Source organism: Psammomys obesus, unplaced genomic scaffold (assembly GCF_907164565.1).
Source record: "Psammomys obesus unplaced genomic scaffold, mPsaObe1.curated_primary_1811, whole genome shotgun sequence".
Classification (NCBI taxonomy): Eukaryota; Metazoa; Chordata; class Mammalia; order Rodentia; family Muridae; genus Psammomys; species Psammomys obesus.
In genome coordinates this window covers 18615780-18636440 of record NW_026591598.1, presented here as the reverse complement: position 1 = coordinate 18636440, position 20661 = coordinate 18615780, and the positions used below count along the sequence as shown (strand labels likewise).

Genomic DNA, 20661 nt, shown 5'->3' with positions numbered 1-20661 from the left:
GTGAGCCCTCAAGTAGGTGATGGACACTGAACCAGGATCCTCAGAAAGAGCTGTCAGGTCCTCACTGAGCCATCTCTCCTGCCCCACTTGATTTTTAAAAGTGTTCTGAGGTCAGGGCTTGGCTTCTGGAAGCCGATCGGGCTTTAGATCTAGGCTGTCCCCTTGTTGGCACTAGGACCACTACACTTTTTTTTTTTTCCTGCATGTCAGGTGTTTTTCTCAATTTGCCCTCCACTTTATTTTAAATTTTTGTATATGAGGATATTCTGCCTTTGTGTATATCTGGGCACCACCTTTGTGCCTGCCTAATGCCCGCAGAGGCCAGCAGAGGGCATCGGATGTTTGTCAAGGCCTCTCTGGGGTGAGCTATAGCAGGAGCAGTGTCTGCAGAGTACAGAGGGACTTTCTCAGACCTGCCAGTGGTATAAATAATGACAAGAAGACTTTTAAATACTTTAAAGCTTAGGCCTTTAGCTGGGGCAGCTTCCCAGCTACCATCTAGATTTAACCCGACTATTCTACCCACCGTGTGGTTAATTCTTTGCTGCTGTTTATGTCTGTCTGTCTGTCTCCTACATCTGCTTCCAAATCTCCACATATGCTTTCTTCTCCCAGCATCCCTCTCTCTCCAGGAAGTTCTGTCTTCCACTTCCTGCTTCAGCTATTAGCCATCGGCTCTTTATTACAACCAATCAGAAGTGAGCCAACACCTGACACATCTATTAGATTGCTGTTTACAAAATAGAAGGCCCGTTGATGGGCCATAGAAATCACAATAGCACGGGGGGTGGGGTTGGGGATGGGGGGTTGGCACACCCTTTAATCCCAGCGCTTGGGAGGAAGAGGCAGGAGGATCTCTGTGAGTTGGAGGATAGCCTGGTCTACAAAGCAAGTAGACAAAGTTAGACAAAGAAACCCCTATTTCAAAAAAATAAAATAAAACAAAACCAAGAATAATACCAACATCCTGCTAACACTTAGCTCTCTGCTGGCACAGGATGGACAGTTGAAAATACAGAGACACGCCTTCACACACTATGAAGGGAAGCCATTCCAACAGCTGAGAAGTTACATAAATGTGCATCTGTCCAGTGACTCACTAGATCCCTGGGGAAGAGGAGTTAAAAAGTGTGCTATATAGTGATCACTAAGCTGTGTCAAGGTTGGGCAGCTAGGAAAGAAGCCTAGAGTACTGCACAGAGCTTAGTGTAGAGTGCTGACTAGCATGTGCAGAGCCGTGGTCAAGCCCCAGCACTGACAGAACCCAAAATACATACATGCATGCTCTTTTGCTCGGCACTGGAAGGGCAAATATGTAAAATTTTCTCTATAGAGATAGAGGAAACTACATCTCACGGTTGTTACAGGTGGCTAGAGACAGAGATAGATGGACAGAAGCTGGGCAAGGTGATGCAAGGTTGAGGTCAACCTGGGCTAAATAATTCCAGGCCAGCCTGGACTACAGTGTGTGACCCTGTCTCAAAAAAAAAAAAAAAAAAAAAAAAAAACTTTTTGAAGACAGTCAATATGCCATCTTTTCAAAGAAATAACATTTATACTTTACACTTAGGAGATGAACTGGCATACTAGTACCTAAAGATAGAGCATAGTTACTATTTTTAAGTAACATTTTAAAAAGGTGTTCATGTGTGTGTGCATGATTATAGGCTAGAAAAGCTGGAGTTAACAGTGTGTGCTGGCAGCAGGCTTGTTTTGTGGGTGCTGAGGTCCAAACTCCCATTCTGATGATTGAGCAGGAAGGGGGCCTCACCCTTGAACCACCTCCAGCTCAAGTCAACATGTTGGTGTCATCTTCTGTGTGGCAGGGTTTAAACTCACTAAGTGATTAAAGATGATGTTTGATCTTCAAGTCCGCCTCTGCCTCCCAGCTCCTGGGATTTAGGTGTGCTCTACTGGGCTCGGGTTTCTGAAATGCTGGCTTGTCTCTTTATTATTATTTTCTTTGGAGTTTTTTGTTTGTTTTGTTTTTTGAGACAGAGCCTCTCTATATAGGTCTGGCTGTTCTGGAAGTAACTATGTAGACCCAGCTGGCCTCAAACTCAGGTCTGCCTGCCTCTCACTGAGTGCCTGTGCCATTTGGAAAAAACTTGCTGAGTGCTTTTCTTCCAAATGCAAACCCATAAAGGTAAAGGTACTTTTTCAAGCCAAACACTCCATCCTTCAAGGTACTATTTCTGAAGACACGGACAGAAGACCTGCAAGCAGATGTTCAGAAGATCTGGTTCTCAGTTTTATTCCATCTAGGAGAATCAGATGAGCTTCCAGCAATCAGGGCACTACCATTAAAAAAAAAAAGATTTAATTATTATTTTATGTGTTTGTGTTTCGCCTGTATGAATGTGGGTGGGTTCTGGGAATCGAATCTATGTCCTCTGCAAGAATAAGCGCTCTTAACCACTAAGCCAGCCCTCCCCCCCAGTCCGCACCACCATTTTACAAGCGAATACAGGGCAGAGTGCTCAGCAGGACCACTCCACCATCAGGAAAGGATCTCCCAGGGGTCAGATTTTTAAACCGTCGGGCACTGCTCCTGTGGCCCGGAGGGTCGCTGTCTTCGGCCAGAACACAGAGTCTTCAATGGGCCCCTGCAGCTGGGACACTTCCCGACGATGGAGTTCTGGTTGGTGCAGAGAAATCAAGGTTGGTGCAACAGCAAGACTCCAAATTAAGGTGGAGGGCCTTTCTTTGCTGAGCCCCGCTCTCGCCGCCTCGGCCACGCCCCCGGTTGAGCCCCGCCTCCTGACCATGGCTCCGCCCCGTAGCGCCTTTTTCCTCCCCGCGGGCGCTTTGCTTCGCCTCAGCCACGCCCCTTCGCCTGCTTTACGGTGGAGCGAGCGCACGCCTTGCCACCCTCCCCCTTCCCCTCCTCCCACGCTCCCCCCTGTAGCGTCTTTCTCCCACAGGAGGCGCTCACTCCGCCTGGGTCTCGCTCTCGCCCATTGGAGCCTTGTCCTAAGCGCCCGCCTCCTACCCCGCGCCGCTGAGGTTTTCCCTTTGCCCGGGCCCTCCCGCCGTTCTAATCCTGCCTCCTACGTCGCCACGCCTTTGACCGCGCCCCCACGCGCACGTCCCGCCCCTCCGCTGTGCCCGCTCGGCCTCGGCGGCAGCGCGCGAAGGTAGGAACCCGAGGCGCGCGTGCGCGGGGCGGGGACGGGGCGGGTGCGCCCGGCTAAGGAGGCGGGCTGGAGCGGTGTGGGTGTCCTGGGGTCTCCCAGCGCCCCGGCGACCCCTTCGGACTGGGCTGGGCTAGGTCTAGGCGGGAAGAGAACGCACCGGCGGTACGTCCCCACTGGAGTCTCCCCGCCTGGGGCCTGAGGCCCGGGGCCTGCGGCCCAGAAGCCTCTCCTCGGGGGGCCCTGGCTCCACTGGGCGCAGCAGTCGGGAAGGACACGGGCAGCCGTAAGACACTGCCTGTGCCCTCCTGAGTGCCCGGCCTGGCCCTGCGGTGGTTTGCTCTTCCTCTTCCCTTTAGACGATCTCGGTTGGGCGGGAAAGGCTTTCATAGTGCACGAGCAAACAGGCCCAGCGGGATCACTGGGCAATCCAGAATGGGGAGGCCTCAGGAGCCTGTGCGGAGATTTGGGTCTCCACTCAGGGATTTTCAGGATGGGCCCAGCCAACGGCACTGGAGCTGGAATTTGGAGAGACCTTCCAGGCTTTTTGCAAACCCAAGTCTGAAGGGATGTCTGTTCCACCCCAGATCTGCGTAGCCAGCCCCCTGGACAGATGTCCGAACTTGTCTGGAGAGTGGGAACCCTCAGAGAGAGGCCTTGGAAATACCAGTTGTCTACTTAAGATTTCCTGTTTTCCTGTTGAGCCCACAAAGCAATTCCAAGACTAGCAGAGGCTGTGTGGAGTGGCTCTTTGGGGAGACTCCCAAGCACGCGTTCTCTTCATGTACCCTTTCCTCCTGATTGAGTGGGCCTTCGGAGAGTAGGCACCCTTAACCCTTGGGGGCACGGCCTGGCCTGGACCCCTAGTATTTACTGGTGTCTTGTGACCCCTTGCTGTGTAGCACGGCTGAGATTTATGCATCCTCAGCCAAAGTTAAGGGGATTATCCCCCACCCTCGTTTAATTTCCTGTTTAGGTTAAATATCCCAGAAGTCCTTCATTTAAAACAATTTTTTTGATATGTACATATACATAAAAAGATTTGTGGGGACAGGACCCAAATCAAAGCAAAATGCACTGGAGGGGTTTCGCTTACCCACATGGCCTGCAGTAACTTTATACATCTTTGGTGTTCTGTGGTTTGTCACATGAAGTTAGGTATGGACCACTTGTAGCACTGACTTACAGGTTTTAGATTTTCAGATTAGGGATGTTCAGCCTGTATCGTTGCTCGACTCAGTGTTCATTTCTTCGACAACCGGAGCGCTTCGGGTTGTGGATGTGGGAATGAACAAAGATGACTTGGTCCCTGCTCTCTGGAGAGATAGCAGTGTAAGCAGTGAATCACTACTGGCAAGGACCGCGTCAACTGGGAGCCCCAAGCCAGCTCTCCCAGATGCTGATCTCCAGGCAGCACTTCCTTTGTCTTGGACAGAGGAGGAGGAAGAGGGTCTCAGGCAGAGAGGATGGCAGGTGCAAAGGTGTGTGGTGGGAGCATGGCTGCTGTGTTTGAAGAATCAAGAAGGCCAGTGTGACTAAATGGAGGGGAAAGAAGGAATTGAGGTGGTGGGACAGGAGGGCTGGGGCCAGACTCAGGCCTTTCAGGCTGGGAAAAGTGGGGAGCTTTGAGCAGAGAGGGACAGGGTCTCACTGTATGGAGTGGAGTAGAGGTGGGAGACCAAAGAGGAAGCAGGAGACCTTGGAAGCCATTTTAGTAGTTCATAAGAAGCAGTGGCTTATGTAATATACATTAGAGACCAGGGTGTGCCTGGCACATATTGCAAGGGCCACATAATGGCAGTTGTTGCTGTTTAAAACTATTTAAAACTTTGAAACAGAAGGGCTGGGTTGGTAGAGTGCTTGCCTGATATGCACAAAGCCCTGGGTTCCATCTCCAGGACAGAATAATTATGGCAGTGTACACCTAAAATCCCAGCACTTGGATGGTTAGAAGAACCTTAAGGCTTTTCTGTGCTAAATAGTGAATCAGAGGCCATCCTGGCATGCTTAAGACTCTGTCTTGAAAAACAAACTATTGTGGTGGCACATGCTTTTGATCCCAGCACTCAGGGAGGCAGAGGCAGGCAGATTGCTGAGAGTTCAAGGTCAGCCTGGTCTACAAAGTGAGTTCAAAACAGCCAAGGCTACACAGAAAAACCCTGTTTCAAAAACAAACAAACAAACAAAAAACTGAGAGGGTTGGAGAGATGGCTCTTCCGAAGTTCAATTCCCAGCAACCACAACCATCTATAATAGGATCTGGTGCCCCTTTTTTCCTGCAGACAGAATACTGTATAAATACTAAATTAAAAAAAGAAAGACAAACAAACTAAAACAAAATGACCCAGAGACTCAGGCTGACCTGAAGCTGTGGCTTCAACTCCTCAGAGCTTGTGAGTTTGAGAACGTTATTTACCTTCACTGAGTTGTGGGTCACCATCTGTGATGTGGCTAGAATGTACCTTCTCATGGAGTATATAGACCACAGTGCCTGGATCATGGTCGGGTTGGTTCAATATTTTTCCTGAAGTTTCTAGCCAGAGAAAATGAGCAGGTAAGTGGTAGGAAAAGCTGCTATGTTTGGGACTCCCTGGGTAATTGTCGAGCTTTTTGGCAAGGGGTGGCAAATAGTAGGTTTGGAGCTTGAACAAGAGTGGGTAAGGGAATGAGTGCGAAGGATCTGCTTATCCGTCTAGACAGTGGCTGAGGGTCAGGAAGTGAGGCGTAAAGCCGGCAGTAGTCACCAGGAAGAACCAGGGACTAAGAAGAATGGGGTGAACAGCAAACAGCAAAACAATAGGCAACACCTGCCCCTGTTTGACTGCAGGAGTAATTAAGGTAACGCTAGCTCATGGGATCACATGACCCTCAAACCTCAGAGGCTTACAAATGATGTCCTGCTGGGTGTTTGACAGGTGGCTTCCTATGGAATGAGCCAAGGACTGAAAGCCTTTGTGGTTTGGCATCCTCTTGGCCCCTGGAGTTACCTTCTTCCAGTTGACAGGCAGGGAAGGAAGGAAGCAGTTCCTTCTGGGAAGAAGTCACTGATTGCTCCAAAGCGACACATTCTGTCTTAATTCTACTGGACAGAACTTGACCACATGACCCTATCTGACCCTCTATGACCCTATCCGGCATACGTATTCAGGAGCACAGCTTTTTTCACCTTTCTGGTGGTAACAGGCACCACTGGCACCCCATTCTACAGAAAAGAAAACAGACTTGGGGTGAAGAGGGATGAAGTCACTGGTGTAAGGTGACAAAGCCCACCTACGAGGAGGCTTGGCCAAAATTAGCGTCATGGTGGTCACTTGCTGTCAGTTCATTTTGTTGCTATATGGAATACACAAGACTGGAGAGTTTTTTTCCTTTATTTTTGTTTTACGTGTATGAGTGTTTGCCTGCATATATGTATGTGTATTACGTTTGTGCCTGGTGCCCACAGAGGCCAGAAGAGGGTGTCAAACTACGCTACCCTGTGAGTGCTGGAAACAGAGCCCAGGCCCCCTGCAAGAGCCTCAAGTGCTCTGAACCACTGAGCCACTTCTCCGGTCCTAAGACGAGATAATTTACAAATGAAGAAGTTCATTAACTCAGGATGCTGAAGGATAGGCCATCAGTGGGTGACCATATCTGGCAAGGGGCTTGGGCTAATAAAGCTGTGGGAAGACAGAAGACAAACTTAACAGGAGTGCAGAGGGCTGGGCTCAGCCTTTAACAGCCACTTAAAAAGTTTTTACATGTGCATGTGTCTGTGCGGTGTGTACATGTGTATTCACATATGTGTGGGTACACATGTTTGCATTAGGGGTTGATGTCAGATGTGTTCCTCGGGTACTTTTCACTTAATTTACTGAGGCAGGGTCTCCTGCTGAGCCAAGGTCAGGAGTCAGCTGCTCTAGCTATACAGTTTGATCTGAGGAGCCCCTCTCTGCATCCCGGTGCTGGAGTTACAGGTGGGTGGGCATACCTACTGTTTTAGTCAGGCTTACTATTGCTGTTGTGAAACAACACGACCAAAGCAACTACGGGAGAAAAGGGTTTATTTGGCTTATACTTCCACATCGTGGTCATCAATGAAGGAAGTCAGGACAGGAACTCAAGCAGAGCTGGAACCTGGAGGCAGCTGATGCAGAAGTCATGGAGGAGTGCTGCTTACTGGCTTGCTCATGGCTTGCTCAACCTGCTTTTGTTTGTTTGTTTTGTTTTGTTTTTTGAGACAGGGTTTCTCTGTGTAGCCTTGGCTGTCCTGGAATTCACTATGTAGACCAGGCTGGCCTCGAACTCAGAGATCCACCTGCCTCTGCTTCCCAAGCACTGGGACTAAAGGTATACGCCATCACAGCCTGGCTCAGCCTGCTTTCTTATAGACCCCAGGACCACCAACCCAGGGATAGCACCACCCACAATGGTCTGGGCCTCCCCCATCAATCACTAATTAAGAAAATGCCCTACAGCCAGATCCTATGGAGGCATCTTCTCAACCGAGATTTCCTCTTTTCAGATAATTCTAGCTTGTGTCATAAAACTAGCTAGCAAACCTACCCTGTATTCACATGTGCCCGGGATCAGATCCTCAGTCCTCATGCTTTTGTGGTAAGTGATTTGCCTACTGATTTTGTTAATGCTTGATTAGATTTATGTTATGTTATGTGCCTGTGAGTTTTGTTTGCATCCATGTCTGCATGCCTGGTGCCTGCAGAGATCAGAAGAAAGCATCATATTCCCCTGGAACTGTAGTTATTGGTGGATTCTGGGAATCGAACCCAGCCCCTCTGGAAGAGTAGCCAGTGTTCTTAACGGTGCGGTGCTGTCTTTCTTAATGCAGTCCATATTGTCCTTAAACACAAGATTCTTCTTTCATTGCTTCCAAAGTGCTGAGATTACAGACCTGAACCACCACACCTTCAAGCCACACTGATATAAGTAAACTACAGTACTGAGTCAGGCTTTAATCCCTCTGACCTAATCCCCTCTTAAAGGGCCCGTCACCTCTGAACTCTTTCATTGGGGACCATATTTCACCATGAGTTTGGGAAGGGGCAGACCACATTAGAACCCCAGTAGGTAATGCTGTAGCAATCAGATTCCCATGAGGAATTTGGCTGGTGGAGCCCTCCCTGCCTCCCTCCCTTTCTTTCTTCCTACCCTCTTGAGGCTTGGAAGGAAGCTGCAGAGAGCAAAGCAGTGCACACTCACAGGGTTTAGCAACACTGGTGAGCTTGGTATTTCCCAGCATCCAGGGTCTAGCCTCCTGCCCCTTCGAGTTGATCTTTCGGACACTGGCTGTGGGAGACAAAATGATTCTGTTCCACTCTCCAAGCCCATCTGTGATCTCATCTGTGCTGAGCTGGGCACCTAGGGGCTGGACATCATGGCCCAGGGTGATTGAGGCTCTCCCTGGCCTGGTGTTGCATCCTGGAGGAGCGCTGTGGAGACTCTTTGGAAGAAGGGCAGTGCTGAGTGGCAGCTCTCTGGTCATGGGTTTAGATTTACTGGAAATCTGGATAGTTGGCCATAGCATCTTGGTGGCACTTACCTTCTTGGCCGGGTGTACCTTGTTTCCTGCATTTCCATTTGTGGGATGGATTCCTTAGTTGGGAAGGAGAGATCCAGTCTGGACTGATGTACATTTATTCAGTACCTGTTGTATCCCTGGGTCTGACCTGGATATAGCATCAGGTCTTGAAGAGCAAGAGGCCTAGCCTTCCTCTTTAGGCATTCTGGGGAGGCTGTTTGGCCTAAGAGTGGGGGTGAACCTCAGGCTTAGCGTTCTCTACAACTCTCACCTTGCGTAGGTGAGACCTCCCCACCCCTCTGAGCCTCATTTTGCTCATCTGGAAATGGGCTGATATGAGGATTTGGTGAGCTCAGGTGGACATGCTCAAGAACCAAGGGACCTGGAGAGCAGGAGCAGGTAGTGCTAATAGAAGCTTCGGTGAGCTCACCCTTGCTCTGTGTGCTTTCGAACCCCTCCTGCTTTCAGCACATTTTAATTCCCATGAAGACTCCCATGAGGAAGCTGAGGCCCAGAGAGGTAATTTGTCCAGGGTCACACTGCTAACACATGCCAGGCCCTTACCAGTGTGCCTCAAAGCCTCCTTGCTGCACGGAGGGAAACAGTTCTTGAACTCTGGGGCCCAGGGACTGTGCACATTGTGCTTTCTAGTGAGTGAAAACAGTGTTTACCTACTTTTCACTCTGAACTGGCACTCTGTTGTGTGCTGTTGACAGGCAGGGCAGACGCTTTGCTCCCAGACAGCTCAAGGGAGCACCAGTAGTACCAGCTCTTACACAGGAGGATGCTGGGACACAGCTGGGGGTGGGGTTTGGAGGGACTCAATCCCTAGCCCTGTCAGAGCTTCCTTTGCTTCCAACCTGTAGGGCATGTGGATGCATTCTGAGCAAACCACGTGAGCCCGTCCGTTCTGGGTCAGGGAAGATACTCCATTGACTGGGGACTCTGGCCTTTCCCGCCTCTGGCAGCTGGGCTGGAAGTCTTCAGGACCCACAGGCTGGGGAGGGTGGAAGGTGGGGGGGAATCTGTCCCCTCCCTTTTTACCTTCCACTCACATTCCCTGCTTTGCCCTCCTCTGCTGTCTTTGCTCCTTGGTGCTGGCTGGACCCCAGAGCTTCTGCCAACCCTTCACATTGAGAAGCATCTCTGCTTCTCAATGCTCTCCCCACCCCTCTCCCATCGGAACCCCTCCCCACTCCCTGCATGGTCACGTGGGGGCACCACCGGATTTAAGCTTAATCTGCTGGGCGCTCAGCCCAGCAGCCTGGCGTTGTTGGTGTGTTAGTGCATTGTCGCATGTAGCTGAGCCGGACTTCGTGCTTTGGGGAGGGGGGCTGCGGGGTATCCACAGACCCCCCTCCATGAGCCGAGGGCCGGCAGAATCCCTGCAGGCCCAGCTGGCATTGGAGATTGTGAACCAGGTGGGTCCTGAGGGCTATGTCTACCCTGTTTGGGGCAGGGCAGATCAGGATAACTGACCCAATAGGAGTGGTGAGGGTGGGTTAGTGGAGGGAGGGGTGGGGTAGGTATATTTATTGGCCTGCAATCCACAGCTCCAGGGGGCCACACAGGCCAACTGCTAAGACTCCCTAATCCCAGTGTGCGGCAGGGGGGGAAGGGCCCCTCCTTTAGGGATTACTAGCCTCAGCACAGCAAGGTCCTCCCCCACTATGGTGGGAGATGGACTGGAGCGCTACCCATCCCCCTACCCCATCTCCTAACCCCCAGCCTGGGCTGTCTCTGTGTGGCTCCTGAGTTACTGTGGCTTTGATTTACTTCTCCGCCCTTCATGCCCTGCCGGGGCCACAGACCCAGGGGAGACTCTTAGCCAGGCCTCTTTGCAGTTTACCTTCCAGACAACGGGGCTCCTGAGTTCTCTAGGGCTTGCCCAGCTCTCAGGCCAAGAAGCCAGGGGTCTAGAGTCCCTGAAAACTCTCTTCTCACAGACACTGGAGAGCTGTGTCCTGGGACCGGACCAAGAGAAGAGCCTGAGTGTGCAGAACCCAGCCCAGGACCCCCAGGGTGCCAGCCAGCCTGCCTGTGTCAGGGAGATCATCACCCGCAACCTCTCCCAGCCTGAGAGCCCAGGTGCCACCTCCCTATCCTGTCCAGGGTTCCCTCTCCCTTCTCGGCAGCAATAGACAAAGATAGTGCTGAGCAGTGCTGTGTGTGTGTGTGTGTGTGTGTGTGTGTGTTTGGACATATATATACCACAGCATGTATGTGCAAGCAAGTCCCTCTGATTCTCTTGTCTGTTCCCCGCTTAGCTTTTAGGTTACAGGTGCCTGGAGGTCCATGCCCAGCTTCTTCCATGGGTGCTGGGATTTGAACTTAGGTACTCATGTTTTTGTAGGAAGTGTTCTTTATGTATGCACTGAGCCATGTCCCCAGCCCCAGTACACACAGGGAGACAGGAGATGGCGGGAGTCTACCGTTTGTTTGTTTGTTTGTTTGTTTGTTGAGACAGGGTTTCGCTGGGTAGCCTTGGCTGTCCTGTACTTACTTTGTAGATTAGGCTGGCCTCAAACTCACAGAGATCCGCCTGCCTCAGCCTCTTAAGATTACAGGCACGTACCACCATGCCCAGCTGAAGGGAATCTACTTTACGGAGGAGAAAATGGATGCTGAGATGCAGTTTGCCTATGTTTCTTTTATTTATTCCCCATGTGGCACAGCTGGAGGGGAGGGTGGTGCAAACCCTCCCTCCTCACTGTTTCAGATTAGAATACCAAATACTACATTTCCTACCAGGATGGTGTGAGCTGTTTGAGACTAAGATTAGGGGTGGGGGTGGGGTCCCGGCAAAGGCTTGATGATTTAGGCACAAAAGCTGATGGCTGCAGGCCCTGGTGTGTGGCATGCATGACCTGGTTATGCAGCCTGAGTGTCTGCACATGAGGTCGGCTGGTTGGGGGGGTGGAGTGCTGGCAGCTGTTCTGCTTCTGCTCTTTGTTTGGATGCTGCAGTCTCTTTTCTCTTTGAGTTGGGCCAGGGATGCTGAGAGTCCCCAGAGCGGGGGGGGGTGGTGGTGTGTGGTGTGTTAATGACCTTCTCTCCCCTCTCCTCCATGGCTAGAAGGCTGCAGTGTGTACCCATCTTCTTCAGGGTCAGTATGCAAGCCAACCACCACTGTCTTTGTTAAGATTATTTTTTTTTTTGAGACAGGGTTTCTTTGTGTAGCCCTGGCTATCCTGGACTTGCTTTGTATACCAGGCTGGCCTCGAATTCACAGAGATCCCCTTGCCTCTGCCTCTCAGAGTGCTGGGATAATAGGCGTGTACTACCACACCCCGGTACTGTCTTAAGCCCTGGTTTTTGAGGTGTTGGGAGAACTGGGTGTGATGGTGCTTGCCTGAAATCTCAGCACTTGGGGGGCCGCCGAGGGGATCATGAGTTCCATACCAGCTCAGGCAATGTAGGGTGATCAATCTTACCTCAAAAAACCAAAACAAGGAAACAAAGCGAAGTTATGAGAAGCCCTGCCCTAGAGTAAGGCTTTACCATTTTCCTGGTGAGGCCTGATTACTGTTTCACCATTTAACAGATGAGTAAAGTTGAGGCCCTGAGAAGAATAGTCCTCAGAAAAGGAAGGAACAGAATTCAGAGCTTTGTGTCCCCAGGGTGGGACATTCTCTAGACTCCTGCCTAAAGCCTCCCTCCTGCATGTTCTGTGGATGTGGCCACACCAGCTGAAGTTGTTTCTACATAAATCTCTCTTGGCCTCTCCCACCAACCTTCCTGTTCCTCGGCTTTTTTGGCCACACTCAGTCAGACTTCTCAGAGGGTCCCTCTCCAGTGTCTTGTCCCAGAAATAAGTAGAACTCCTTCAGGGGCTATCTCCACCCTAGGCAGAAGTCAGCCTCAGCCCCTTGTCCCTTGTCAGCCCCACTCCAGGTCCCAAAGATGGCCTCGCTACTGTCACTGCAGGAGGAGAACCAGCTGCTTCAGCAGGAGCTGTCACGTGTAGAGGACCTGCTGGCCCAGAGTCGTGCGGAGCGAGATGAGCTTGCAATCAAGTACAATGCTGTCAGTGAGAGGGTGAGTGCTGCTGGGGCTGGGCTTGGGTCAGGTAGGGCAATCCCTGACCAGGCCCACAGACCATGTAAGGATGGGCACCTGCTTTATACTGCAGTTTTGCCAACCGGAATGGCCTCGAGCTCATGGTGACCTTGGGGAGTTGGTGGTTGAAGGTTGATAAGACTTAGGTGAAGGATGGAGTGTGTGTGTGCAGATGGTTGGGGAAATTAGTCATAATAGTAGCTAGCTAGCATGTATGGAATGCCTACACTGTGCCTAAAATATACTGAGTTTTGTATATTTAATATACCAAAATTGGTAATACCCGTTTAATCAAGGAGAAAATAGAGGCCCAGAGAGACAAAGCACCATGCTTGGTGTCACACAGCCAGTGAAGACAAGAATTCTGGTGTCTGCTCCAAGGCCAGGGCTGTGTGTTGCCCTGGTTTGGGGAGCGGGCAGAGAGCCTGCTGGCTGCTGTAGTGCTACTGGGAGGCCGTGTCTGTATGGAGGCTTGTGTATTGTACTGTGTTTCTTTGCACCCTCTGGTGGTGGGGTGTGCCCATGTCCTGGTCTGCCCGCTCAGACAAGCCTCTGACTTGTTAGGGCTTGCTAAGGAGCAGACACCTTAAGGACACTACAGAATTCTTTTCTTAGAGTCTGCAGGGGGTAGAAAGACAGGATAGCAGGAGTACTGGGTTGGTACTATTAATGGGCCAGAACCAGCCTGCTGGTTAGTTAGACCCTTCTTGGCCCAAGACACAGTGCCAGTCCCCTGGGGACTGCCTTTTAGGTGCCAGCTCCAGCAACTGAAGCTCACATGACCCCCTGATTGACAAGGAGGGGAAGGATAGGTGGGAGGTCCCTTTTCTTCTGTGTGGTCTGGGGGCCAGAGGTGCTGTGTCCATTCAGATCTTCCCCTCATATGTTGGCACAAATAGCCTGGTCTTCTAAGTGTTATGTGCCTGAAACAGTTTGGGTGAGACCCTACCTGGAGGTTGGATGAAAATTATATTGAAGACCTTTCCTGGAAGGGGAGGGTCTACAGAGAGCACAAGAATCTAGCAATTGCCTTATAGCAGATGGAGAAACTGAGGCCCAAAGAGGAGCATGCTAGGCCCAAGGTCAGCGGTGGAGCTGGACAGAGACTGCTGGTCTAGGGCTATGGTTGTACGACACATTCCCTGATACTGCAGCCTGTGCCTGCAGGTGACAGGTGCCCTGTGGCCACTCTGGCATGGAAGACAGGTTGGGGCAATTAATGAGGTTGTTCTCATCCTTAAAACCGTGCATCCCTCTAGGATGCATAGTGGAACAAGAGTCAGGATTCGTGCTCTGTTCATTTCATGTCTTGTGGAAAGACTGAGGCTGAACTCCCAGAGGACAACTTTCAGGTCATAGTATACCTCAGTGTCCCCAAGAAACAGGTGTGAGGTGAGGTAGGTGGGAAAGAGGCAGTGGCCTTACTCCCTGGCTCTAGAGAATAGACTCCCCGAGTTCTCCTGGTGTCCATAGCAACCGGGTTTAGTGAGCTTAATGGAGCTGGAGAGCAGCAGTTGCTAAGGGAGACTGTAAACTGCTTTCATCCATCCTTGTGGCAGCCCCCTTCCTGTTGGAATTGCAAGTCAAATTGAAAGGCTGTTTGTAGAGGGCAGAGTTTGTGGAGAGAGGTGAGCCTGGCATGAGCACTGGGGAAATGGGTGGTGTCCCTGGTAACCGACCAGCCCCCCCCCACCACAGAAGACATTACACCAGAGTCACACATATGTGCAGAGAACACACAGGCCACAACTAGACCCCACATAGAACACAACACATAGAAACAAACCAACCTGGCCGTATGGTGGTGACACATGCCGCCTTTCACACTGGATGGCAGAGGCAGGGAGATCTCTGAGTTCAAGGCCATCCTGGTCTACAGAGTGAGTTCCAGGACAGCCAGGACTTGGATACACTCAGACTCACAGACAGCACACAGTCCTGCCCTGACACAGCAGAACCTAGGTCACAGCACAGCACTGTCACAGCCCCGCCACATACAGTAACCAACCTCAGCACCAACTCCATCCCCTGGCTGTGCACAGACAGCAAAAGGACGGTGGCCAGCAAGAGCCATGTGTTGGCCCATAAAGACTCTCACACATGTGTGAGAGCCGTCCCTACCACCACCGGTGACCCCAGGAGCCCAGACTGTCTCCCCTCCCCCGCCAGCTTATGTCATTCCCACACCTCTGGCATATGTAGATACACAAGCACATGTCCTGGTACAGACAGAAGGACATAATGCCTGCACCACCCTATAGACCACGTTCAGACACACCTTACCCTGGAGCACGAGAAGGTCCAGACGCTAAATGCCAGCACGCACCCAGCGCGTCTGAGGCATTCCCCTGTGCAAGGCATACTCACTGATGCTTGCTACACACACATTTGAGGACTGTTCGACAGATGTGGACACTGCCTGTGTCTCTGCTTGCTTGGGCTCTGTGTAGACATTTGCCATAGACTCAGAAAGTTCCCGTTGCCACCTCCCTTAGTGGCCTGAGCCTTTGTCCTTCAGCTCACAGTGCAGACCCATGTGGCTGTGTTGACTGCTCCCTGTTGGTGTCATCCCAGGAGATACAGTCACCCTACCCACCAGCATTGCTGTGGGTGGTTCTCAGCATCCACCAGGTGTACTGGGCTAGTGCAGGTCTGGAGGGCCACTGACCCTGCCTGGACCCCAGGTTAGTGTGGGTAAGAAAGGCCTCCTCTCCTGCTGGCCTTCCTGTGGTGGCCCTAACTTTTGTGTGTGTGTTTGAGGGCCCTGCTTGTCAGCCCAGGTACTGGGACATGGATTGTAAGTGTGGGTTGGCATCAGCCAGCTAGGCTGGGATCACCCATTGGTTGTCCCCAGTCCCCATTGTGCGTTTATGATCCTAAGTGTGCTCATCCTTGGCCCTTCTGCCCTCAGCCCCTTTCCCTGACAGCTAGAAGCTGAAAGACCCCAGAAAGAGTAGCCAAGACTATCAGGCATCTGAATGGGGTTGAGAGGGCTAGTGGGCAGGCCTCCTGTGTGCCCATGGGGTCCAAGGGTGGCACACTACACAATATCTGGAGTGAAGGAAACTGGACAGGGGAGGGTCCTGTAAGGTGAGGGGGGAGATGGAGGTGGGAGGGGACAAATTCTAGGTGGGGTACATAAGATCTTGGGGCTCATCTGCATCACCCTGGGATGTTTGGGACTGCCTGTATATGTTACTGGTGCCTCTGTAAGCTCAGACTTTATGCATATTGACACCTCCGTTCTCAATAGATTCACGTGCGCTCACTTTAATTCAGCAGTCTCAAATATCCCCTGGGTATGAGCCATGCCACCTCACAGCAATGTCCTAGGTACTAAAATTCAAAGGAGGACAAAAGTCCAGGCTTTCGTGAGCTTGCCTTGGGGAAGAAAGAGGGTTGGGGAGTCATGGCAGCATGGCAGCAGTCTGAGGCATAAACCATAGTGCGCAGGCTCAGTGTTCTGAAGGCGTGGCAGATGCTCGAAGGGCCTGGGTACTTCTGCAGTCCGACTGCAGGTGCATATGGTTGCAGACATGTGGCAGGCCTACCTGCACATGTACATGCCTGTCTCTTCTGTGTGCCTGTGCTTGGCCTGTCTGTGTGCCCATGCCTGCTCTATTTGTGTGCCCATGCCCACTCTGTGTACCCACAGTCCACTTGTCTTTGTTACCATTCTGGCTTCATCAATGTGTGCCTCTGCCCACCCCACATATATTCCCATGTTTGCATTGTGTGCCTGTCCTGGGTGCCCAAGCATGTCCCATCTGTGTGCCATGCTCTGTATGCCTCTGAGTACATTGCCCTGTGTCCATGCCTGCTTCATCTGTATGCTCATGTTCATACTCATGTACACTCCATCCTGGGCCTACCTGTTCCTTGGAGTACAAGGCTATCAGCCCCCAACCTGGTGTCTCCTGAAGAGGCCTGGGCCTACCTCCCAACGGGACTCTCACCAAAGGCCCTTCCCTGCAGCTGGAGGAGGCTTTGCGGCTGGAGCCTGTGGAGCTGGAGACACAGGAGCCCAGGGGGCTGGTGCGGCAGAGCGTGGAGCTGCGGAGGCAGCTGCAGGAGGAACAGGCCTCCTACCGGCGCAAGCTGCAGGCCTACCAGGAGGGCCAGCAGCGGCAGGCCCAGTTAGTGCAGCGGCTGCAGGCCAAGGTCAGGGCCACTCACCCCAACCCTGCCCTCACTCTGCTTCACTTGGGCCCCACCCCTGGCCTCACACCGCTTCCTACACGTTGCCAGATTCTGCAGTACAAGAAGCAATGCTCGGAGCTAGAGAAGCAGCTGTTGGACAAGTCCACTGAGCTAGAGCAGCAGCAACTGAGGGTAGGTGCCAAGGAGGGGCAGGCACAGGCCCTCCCTCCTCTTGCCTATCCTGACTCCCTTCCTCCTCACCTAGGACACAGAACACAGCCAGGACCTGGACAGCGCCCTTCTGCGCCTGGAGGAGGAGCAGCAGAGGTGAGGGTGGGGCCCAGCCAGCGGGTGGCCTCTGGGCACTCCAGCAAGGGCCCACTGACTGCGCCCCCTGCCCCTCCCAGAAGTGCCAGCCTAGTCCAGGTGAATGCCATGCTGAGAGAGCAGCTGGACCAGGCAAACATGGCCAACCAGACTCTGAGTGAGGACATTCGCAAGGTGACCAGTGATTGGACCCGCAGCTGCAAGGAGCTGGAGCAGAGGGAGGCAGCATGGAGGCGGGAGGAGGAGGTGAGGGGGCCCATGGAGGGAGAGGGACAGGGAGCCTGACCAGGTGATCACAGTATCGGTAGTCGTGGCCATCATGGGAAAGCTGGCCTTGGTTACAAATGCCCTGAGCGGTTTCTTCTATTCCTCACGATGTGCAGTGCTGTCACTGTCTCATGTAGTTAAGTGACCAGCCATGCCGTGGTCACACTGGCAGCTGGGAGGCCTGAGCAGGCCCTGGGTGCTCTTTGGCCCTCAGGGAAGCACGGGTCCTTCCCTTGGCCAGGCAGGGCAGGCGCTGGGGCAGGAATGCAGCAGTGACCTCCGTGTCTCTCCCTAGTCCTTCAACGCCTACTTCAGCAGTGAGCACAGCCGCCTGCTCCTCCTCTGGAGACAGGTCATGGGGCTCCGACGGCTGGTCAGCGAGGTGAAGACGGGCACAGAGAGGTGAGGCCTGGTTGCTGGGAGCATGGGGTGTATGCTGCCCTCAGCTGCCTCTGGGGGATGTAGAGGCAGCTTGCAGGAAGAGAGGCAGCATTGCTGGGCCTCAGCTGGACCACGCTCTTTCTATGGCATTTCATCTAGCCTGCACTGCCTCTCTGAGGAAGAAGCTGTCCTACTTCCCCATTTCACACCAGAGATCAGAGAGGTTGAGTAACCTCAGGTCACGTAGCTGGGTTCAGATTTGAAGCCCTCTTCCCTTTTTTTCTTTATAGTTTGTTTGAATCAGGCACCATAGATATTCACAAAATGTGACGAAACTTTTTTTTTGAGACATTTCACTATGCGCTTTGGCTAGCCTCAAACTCAGAGATCCACCTGCACCTGCCCTCTGAGTCCTGGGATTTTTAAATTTTGGAATCTTTTTTCTTAGAGTCTTATTCCAGGCTGTTCTGGAACTCACTACACAGATGACAATGACCTTGAACTTCTGATCCTCCTTTTTCCACTTGTATGCTGGAATTACAGGCGCTTGCTGTCTTGTGGGTTTACTGTACTGCTGGGGATTGAATCTGGGACTTTGGATGTGTTAGGCAAGCCCTCTACCAGCTGAGCCATGGCCCAGCCCAGTGCTTGAATCTTTTTCTTACAGGTCTGTGTAGCCAATATCTGGCTAAGCGTTTTTGTTTTTGTTTTTGTTTCTCCTTTTTTCTTTTAAGCCTCCTATTTGCTCATGAAACTCAGCTGTCCTCAGAGATTTCTATAGATAGCTTTTGCTGTCCCGTGTTTGGGTGAGCCTGGCACAGCTCTGTGGCTACAGCTGCAGGTTGTCTGAGTCTCAGCAAGACTCAGACTCCAGCAGTGCAGTATCCCCCTAAGAGGTCTCACTCTGTAGACCAAGCTAGCCTGGAATGCCTCTGCCTCCTGAGAACTGTGGTGGCAAGCAAGTGCTACCGTGTGGCTCAGCTTCGTTGTTCTTGAAGAAGCCTTCCCTCTGCTCATTTGCCTGGGAGATGTACACATCAGGAGTAGCTGCCTTGTTGGTTTTTCTTGGCTGTAGGGCCCACTGACTGGATCTACCATCATTTATTTATTTAATAACGATTCCCCCCCCCTTTTTTTTCTAGACAGGGTTTCTCTGTGTAGCCTTGGCTGTCCTAGAACTCACTCTGTAGACCAGGCTGGCCTTGAACTCACAGAGATCCGCTGGTCTCTGCCTCCCAAGTGCTGGGATTAAAGGTGTGTGCTACCACTGCCCCGAAAAATATTTTATGTGGCTTGGTGTTTTGCCTGCATGCATGTCTATGTGAGGGTGTCAGATCCCCTGGAACTGCAGGTACAGACAGTTGTGAGCTGCCATGTGGGTGCTGGGACTTGAACCCAGGTCCTCTGGAATTGCAGCCAGTGCTCCTAACTGCTGAGCCATCTCTCCATCCCCTTGCATTCCTGCTTTTAATGGATGTTCTGACATCATCAGGATTTCCACGCGTGGTGCCACCATGAGTCATCTGTCATTGCCTTGTGCCAGGCCTACGGAAGATGCGTCATGATGCAAAGAGCCCACATGTTCATCCTTCTTAGGGATTTTCCTAGTTGCCCTCCATGGTGGCCCTACCCACTTAGCCCCTTCCATCAGCTGTGTGGAGGAAGGCCAGCTTCCGCACAGCCTCACCCACATTGGGCTTTATGTGCCTTTGTTTCCCCACTCTGGTAGTTTCACAGTGTAGTTTTCTTGATTTTACCCCCTACCCCCTTTACCCCTTATTCTGCTCTCTCTCAGGGACCTACTGCAGCTGGGAGGGGAGCTAGTCCGGACATCCCGGGCTGTCCAGGAGGTGGGCCTGGGACTGAGTGCCAGCCTGCAGAGGGCTGAGAGCCGGGCTGAGGCAGCTCTGGAGAAAGAAAAACTGCTGCAGGCCCAGCTGGAGGAGCAGCTACGGGCCAAGCTGCTCCGGGAGAAGGACCTGGCCCAGCTGCAGGTTCAGAGTGACCTGGACAAGGCCGATCTGAGTGCCAGGTGGGTGGCTCATCTGGAGCTGCAGAGGGGAGTGTATGCCTCAGGGCTGGGCCCTCCCCAGGTTAGCCTGGTTGCGCTTCCCAGGTGCTGTGTTTGACGTCAGAGGGCTGGGGTCTAGACATAATGAAGGCTCTCTGATGACAGGTGGGACCCAACTCTTGTCTCCTGGGTGAGTCTCCTCTGCTCTCTCTTGAGACAGCCAACTGTCTCTGAAATCAGAAGGCCCCAGGCAAGAAGTGACTTACCTGGGAGCTAGGTAGATCCTGGGGTCCTAGTTCAGTTTTGGAAACCGCTGAGGACCTCTGCTGGCGAGCTTGAGAAGTTGGGGCAGGCTCTCCATTCACCTCTTTTGCTCCTTCCTCCAGGGTGACAGAGCTGTCCCTGTCCGTGGAACACCTTCAGAACCAGAATGCGGAGAAGGATCAGGTCAACAGGACCCTCTCTGACAAATTGGAGGCCCTGGTGAGATGCAGCAGCAGCAGCAGCAGCAGCATGTGGCAATGGCCATGCCCAGGGCCTCTGGCTGAGGGCCAGGTTGTTTGGGCCCTGTTGAGTGTCCCACACAGACTGGGTGCTGTCCTCACAGTGCATGCCAGGCTTAGCACAGTGACATTCACCTGTTCTGTGCCCTTCCACCTCCCAGCAAGCCATTACACAGTTGAGGAAGCTAAAGCCCAAGGGTCTCTCCAATTCAGTACCTGGGGAGTCAGGACTTGGGCTCCCAGGGAAAGCCACTACCTCCCCACCAGACACCCAAGGCACTGGGCTCCATACCTTGTGGGGCAAGGTTTGAGCTTCTTCAC

At 52.3% G+C, this 20661-nt stretch overlaps 1 protein-coding gene across 5 annotated transcripts in view; it reads left to right on the top strand.

The window, feature by feature from the left end:
* The first annotated feature begins 9883 nt into the window (after positions 1–9883).
* The window catches only part of Crocc (ciliary rootlet coiled-coil, rootletin), a 36101-nt gene continuing 25323 nt past the window's right edge, over positions 9884–20661 (top strand). For all 5 annotated transcript variants that reach the window (XM_055610935.1, XM_055610934.1, XM_055610933.1 and 2 more), the window contains exons 1-10: positions 9884–10073; positions 10599–10740; positions 12536–12690; positions 16687–16872; positions 16960–17043; positions 17117–17178; positions 17259–17424; positions 17741–17847; positions 19622–19858; positions 20224–20320. In XM_055610935.1, coding sequence (XP_055466910.1) covers positions 10014–10073; positions 10599–10740; positions 12536–12690; positions 16687–16872; positions 16960–17043; positions 17117–17178; positions 17259–17424; positions 17741–17847; positions 19622–19858; positions 20224–20320 — 1296 coding nt within the window. In that variant the 5' untranslated portion in view covers positions 9884–10013. The remainder of the gene's footprint in view (positions 10074–10598; positions 10741–12535; positions 12691–16686; positions 16873–16959; positions 17044–17116; positions 17179–17258; positions 17425–17740; positions 17848–19621; positions 19859–20223; positions 20321–20661) is intronic.